We start from the raw sequence: 6,391 nt of genomic DNA, 5'->3' as shown, positions 1-6,391 counted from the left end.
GCTACTGCCTGTCGCCTCGTCCCGGCCTCGCCTCTGCCTTCTGGGCCCGGGGAAGGCGGGCGGGATCCGGGCCCGGTGCCCAGGCCGCGGCGCGGTTCACTGCGGGGGTGGCGGTGAGGTGCAAGAGAGACCGTCACTGGAAACCGAGGCTTTGTAACTGCTGGGCGGTGAATCGGTGCTGGCGTTAGATCGGCTTACTGGTAAAACATTGCGTAGGGACAAAAATCGGGCAAAAGTAAGATTTATTAAAACGTGCCATTTTCTCCTTGGTACTCGAGGGAAACAAGGACGAGCCTGTGCTGAGCAGGGTTCAGCTTGACGGCGGGCTGCAGCTTTTCTGTACCTTTCCTTTCTGCTGGTCATGCTTGGTTTGGGGCAGGTTTGCAGGCGGGGCCCGGAAATGACCCGGGTCACTGCGCAAGCTCGTCGCTTTCATGGTGTGTGCTTCACCTTCGTCCCAAGGGACATGGAAGCCCTGCACATGGGTTTTCTTTTTTTAGGAACTTGCCTCTTATCTTGCTGAGTGTGTGATAGAAAAAATGTGACTTCTTTCCGTCTGGTTTTAGTCCACGGTGAATAGCTTAATCGGAGTAGGAGAATAAGAGTAGTGAATTTTACTGTGAGTAAAGGAAGGTATGTGGCATATAGAGAACATATGTGGGGTGACTGGCTCCATTCTTAAAAGTTCAGAGAAGATGAACTGATTTGACATCGTTTTAGGATTTATTCTGTGGCAAAAAAAGAGAAAAAAAACCCAAAAAACAAAACCAGGCAACTAGTCTGTCTAATTTTGAGTCAGAGATAATAGCCTCTGTACAGAGCATTGAACATTACAGCTCTCCCTTGTGAATTAAAGAATGGCAATGTGGCATAGCTCTTCCTACCAGTAGTGATGCAGAGAGAAGCAAAGAGAAGATTTTCAGATTTTTTTTCCAAATCTTTATTAAAAAAAACTATTGAATTGCAGTCTTTTGTGTTAAATGCTTTGATCTTCGCAAACCTCTGTAATCCTAAACCAGATACATTGAGGGGGCAAGGGGCTGGATAACTTATGAAAGAAGCATGTAGTATGGCTGGCGCAGGACTTCATACCTGAAAAGTCCTGTCATCTGTGACTGTAAGATAAGACTGTCGTTCTGGTCCATATGGTAGCAGGGTCTGCCTGTTGTGAATTTGTGATTTTCTTGCAGGGGATAATACTTTGTAGTTATATAGATGCCATCTTTTAGAAACATTCTTCCTGCGGTTGTTTTTGCTGGTATGGCTCATAATACCTAAACTTACTTACAGTGAAAGGGATGAACAGGAATTGCTTTTTTCTATTTTCACTTTTATTTGAGGTATTTTACTTAGTTTTTCTTATTCGCATGAGTATTTCACATCACAGGGGTGAGGGGGATGAGACACATACGGTGGAAATCATTAAGTAAACTAGAACTCTAAGGAAGTGTGATACTTGATGTTATTTTTTATTCCTTTTTTGAATGGCTTAGATTTCTAGTTAGTATCTGTTTTAAAAATTAAACAGTTTTACAAGCATCCTATATGTAATTTTTTTAATCTTCTCTTTTTTTCATTAAAGGTGGAGATAAACTACGGTAACTAAAGTAAGATAGCTCTGGATACTAATTTTGTTGTTAAATTAATTTCAAACCCGTTAATTGCTTTACTGGAAGTGAATTCTTCAAGTTTACCAATATGGCTCTGACTGTTACGTTCCTGAACAGTGCTTACTTACATGGTAGATGCTGCAGGCACAAAGTTTTGCACCCCTTACTTGGACCTCTCCTCAGCGATTCCATGTCAAAATTGTATAGCAGCTACAGGAGGCCAGGGTCACAGCCTGAGAAAAAAACATCTTGGCAAAATATTGATTTCAGTTTTAAGAAGGGCATTGATGTTTTAAAGACTCAGCTAAGCATGCTGAAGAAGGAGACCAAAGATTACTTAATAGGACCTGGAGGCCATCCATTCAGCCAGTACCTGTTGGAACAGACAAGGGTATTGTGGGAGTTTCGGAGCCAAGAAGATTTAAATAAATGGGTTATTTCCTCCGATGTAGAGATTGGAGGGAAAAGTGAAGTTTACCTCAAATTGGGTAGGAATAACCAGGCTGCTCTGCTGTATGGAACCCTCAATACGGAAGTACCTCGTGATGGGGAGACAAAATACAGCGGATATTGTAGTATGAGAGCTAAACCACCAGTGGTAAGTACAGCTTCATGTTTGCAGAGCTTCTGTTATTTAATCGGAGAGCATTTTTATGTAATCCCAGTGACAAGAGTCAACAGTCCACTGACTGTTGTTTACTGCGATTGAAGCTGATCGCTTGATCGCTTCCAGGAGTATTAGATATTCCTTCAGGCATGTAATTGCTGCTCTATCCTCTGACCTGGAAGGAAATTAAACTTTTTCTTAGATTTTGTTTTCCTTTCTTAGAAAAGGAATAATATATGTTCGATCATTTACTTATGTACAATAGGGCATCCACTCATTAAGACAGCCCTATTTGCAGCCTCCCTGCAAATGAAGGATCTGTAATGAACCTTTATATCCAAAATTGGTATGATTAAAATAGATATATCCCTAAATTTGATGTTAATTGAATGTGTCATAAGGACAAATTTTCTGGGCTTTAACTTGGCCTATTCATCAAACTTGGTTTAGGTGAATGAGCTCATCTTTTTTTCTCACAGGAACAGAAAATAATGCTTTGAAATGTACTGTTTAAAGGTCTGACTCCTACTGTACATCAGAAAAAGCGAGACACAAATCTTTGATAGCTCAGAATTGAGCAAAACAGAACCAGAAATGGATGTGCTTGTTATTGATACTGCTTGTTTCATTCCTTATTTTTAAACACCTTTAAAAGCAAAGGAACATTTTGACTCAGTGTATAAAATGCTTAACTTTTTAGTCCGTTCTATTGTTTGTGACTTGGCACAAGTACACGGGTAAAATCTTTTCTGGGCCAGAAACTTGGAGAGCAGAAAATATGCGTGAGCAAAATCAATGGGCAAATGAGAGGCAGATGAACACTGATTAAAATGGTGACACTGGGTCAGGGAAATGGAACAGCAGGTTGAATCTCACCTGAGTTAAATTGCCAGGACTGCTACTGGCTTGTGCAAATGTGACTCAAACTTTCAACTCCTAATTCTGAAGTAGTGGAGTGTATCAGTCCATCTTTATAATGCAGTTTGAAATCAGAGGGTGAAAATATAAATGCAAAGGCTCTTCTTTATTTAAGTAATAAGGCTCAAAACTGGCAAAACCATAAAATCAAGTAGCCACAGCCCTGGTATTAATGTGTTGATGATCTACTCATCCTATTACCTATAAGATGAGTTGGTAGAAGGACAGTTGATAGGTAACTGTAGTAGTGCTGTAAAATAAAGGGGAAACCTCTGAATTTTTGGTGCTACTTTTGACTTGATTTAAGCAATTCTGGCCAAGAATAGCTCTGACCCCCACCCCTCATCACTCCAAGTGACCTCAGTGTAATTCTGTGAAGACTCTTGGATCTGTCTATTTGCAAATCACAACACTGGGACTTTTAAGATCTTTGGAAAAAAAATGCGGTTGAGAATTGGACATGCTTGCAATCCATATTGTTATGCACAGTTAATGACAAAAAGTATTGAAAACATTAAATGCTTCCAGTGCTTATGTCAGTCTTCAACAGAAGGGGAAGTTATCACAGGGGATAAATTATCCCACTTCAGTTTCTTGTAATCGCCTCTGAATAATCTAGTACTGACCACAGAATATTAAACTTAATGAACTACATTAAACTTAAGGAACTACATAACTACTGATCTATCACCATAGCGTTGGTGTACTTGCCTGGTAGGGGATTTGGTCCTAGGAAGGATTTCTGATTTCTGATAGTTACAAGATTGTGGTTTATAATTAAAACATGAGTCCTCAGAGTGGTGATACTGCAATTTGTGGGCTCTAATACAGTGCTGAAGGAAATTCAGTGAGATCAGCAGCTAGTATGATGAAAGAGTAACCCAGTTTTCACTATGTCACAGTAGATATTGTTTGACATAATAATGAGGGCAGTGATGAAAGCAATAGTGCTCTGTTCTTCATAATGGAAGTTTCCCTTTATTAAGGAGGAATAATTCTATTTATTAATAATTTGTAGGGATCTTTTGCTAGGAAGAAGTATTATGACTGGTCAAACTTCAACAGTCTGTATTTACGTGTCCGTGGCGATGGCAGACCTTGGATGGTAAACATTTATACAGACCCTTACTTCTCTCATCAAAAGGATGACCTCTACAACTACTTCATGTTCACCCGAGGAGGCCCATACTGGGAGGAAATAAAGGTGAACTAACGCGTCTTTCAAACTAACGAGACTGTCTTGGGGTCCTGGCCGTAGCTCTGTGGAAGGGGAATTCAACAGTCACAGTTTGTTGCTATTGCTGTCCATTCCACTATGTTTCTGTTATGTATCCTTATACAACGGGCACGTGCGTTTGGCTTGGGAGCTCCCAAAATTGTAAATCACTGGATTGTGGGAGGGCACACTGTGTCAATTGTATTAAAGATTTGATCCACCATACGTTCACCTAAACGTCTGCTGTTAGCTATTACTGGAGTAAGAGAATAGATACAGCAATTGAAGCTTAGCAGGTGTTGCCAGAATATTCTCTGTGATAACCATTTTGTCTGTAATACAAATGGACGTAGGTTGGTGTAGGATTTGTACCCTGCGACAGGATTTGCTTAACCCGCTGACTCGCTGGAGTCAGTCAGAGACTCAAAGGCGTGGTTTGTCATTTACGGCTTTTGAATCTGTGACACAAAATAATATTTGTAAGAAGTGGGAGTTTCGGCTCTTTTCTGGTGAAACTTGGGGAACTTTTGTAATTTGCTGATGACAACGTTAAGGAGGTTTGCACATCCTTATGAACTGGCGTTCAGTGCTTCATAATACTGTTGTCCCGCCATATGAGAACAGCCCACTGTTTCGCAGATGAGGAGTCAGGAGGATGAAAATCAGTGTGTCATTGCTGGCTTGCATGTTTTCCTCCCACCCACGCCAGCCAGCATGCCTGTTTCCTATCTTTTATCACAGACCCTCCTCTTTCTTGCTCCCACTGCATTCAAAGTAATTTTTACGTTATTCTGAACTGCTTTGCTAGAGTACTGATGTCTCAGTATGAAGTTTGCACTATGAAATACACAGCTTGGGTACAGATGAGCTGTCGATATACATGCATGCTGGATTTTTCAATAATTTCTATTTTATGCTGGCATGTTAAGAGATGAAGGAGATATTCTAGATGTAAACAGTCACCTTCTGCGCTGCAGCCTCTCGTTGTGTCCTAACAGGGTAACAATCCTGCACAACGGCTACAAACGGCCACCACAGAACAGCGTGGGGCTGGAGCTGGCTGCGAGTGGTTAATGAAAGGGTTAATGTGGCCCATTTCTCTGTGCCGGTTCTATGTACCCAACTAGCGCTGGTACCAGATGTAGCAGAGTATTGTTTCATTTACTAAGGCAGGCTTTTTATTTCTTAAGTTTTCACTCTACGTACTGGTGACACTAAAGCCTGGTTTGGTTTGGTTTTGTTTCTGTCAGATTCCGTTCTCCAAATTCTTTCTCTCCAGTCGGGGAAGAGTTCAGGATGACCAGCATCCTATCTGGTTAGACAAGGCAAGTTTTCTATAGGCTTTATCTGTCTGAAATGTCCTTTAAGATTATATTGTCATGATATAGATAGTTTACAAATCCTTTAATGTTTGTGAATTTGAAATTGAAGGGCCTCTTCTGGTTATAAGGTACTTACTCTTGTGTGCTTGCCTTTGCATTTAAATTATCCTACTTTGTGACAGCAGTGTCAGTTTACTTCAGAGTAGCTCCAAAAATATTTTTAAGAGATCTAGATAACCAAGAAACAACTCAACTTACTTGGCTTTTCAAAAAAAAAAAAAAAATTTTTTTTTCTTTTGAGGAATGATCAAAGTGACTAAAATCTAAAGTGCCAGTTGGCACAGTACTGTCAAAAATAATGAAAGTAAGTATTGGAAACTTCCTTCCTGACAGAAGACTGTAAGGGATATCATATTGTGAGATTTTATTTGAGGATACGCTGTATCAGTGATCTTGATGGTGAGCAGTAAACTGATGCATTTATAGGCTCTTTTTTAGGTTTTTTCAGGCTTTCTAGTTGTTGTGGTTTAACCCGGCAGGCAGCTAAACACCACACAGCCGTTCGCTCACTTCCCCCCCACAGTGGGATGGGAGAGAGAATCAGGGGAAAAAAAAAAAAAATTAATGGGTTAGGATAAAGACAGTTTAATAGGACAGAAAAGGAAGGGAAAATAATAATAATAGTAATAATAATAATAATGATAAAAGAATATACAAA

At 40.2% G+C, this 6,391-nt stretch overlaps 1 protein-coding gene across 4 annotated transcripts in view; it reads left to right on the top strand.

Moving 5' to 3' along the window:
• The first annotated feature begins 56 nt into the window (after positions 1-56).
• Positions 57-6,391, top strand: part of NDUFAF1 (NADH:ubiquinone oxidoreductase complex assembly factor 1) — a 9,112-nt gene continuing 2,777 nt past the window's right edge. Inside the window, exons 1-4 of one of the 4 annotated variants that reach the window (XM_009277541.2) lie at positions 60-200; positions 1,583-2,208; positions 4,154-4,339; positions 5,602-5,676. In XM_009277541.2, coding sequence (XP_009275816.1) covers positions 1,699-2,208; positions 4,154-4,339; positions 5,602-5,676 — 771 coding nt within the window. In that variant the 5' untranslated portion in view covers positions 60-200; positions 1,583-1,698. The other 3 variants (XM_009277542.2, XM_009277543.2, XM_009277544.2) reach the window with 3 other exon arrangements.

Source organism: Aptenodytes forsteri, unplaced genomic scaffold (assembly GCF_000699145.1).
Source record: "Aptenodytes forsteri isolate BGI_AS27 unplaced genomic scaffold, ASM69914v1 Scaffold146, whole genome shotgun sequence".
Lineage (NCBI taxonomy): Eukaryota > Metazoa > Chordata > Aves > Sphenisciformes > Spheniscidae > Aptenodytes > Aptenodytes forsteri.
Note: the sequence above shows the minus strand (reverse complement) of the source record. Positions and strands in the feature narration are given on the sequence as shown.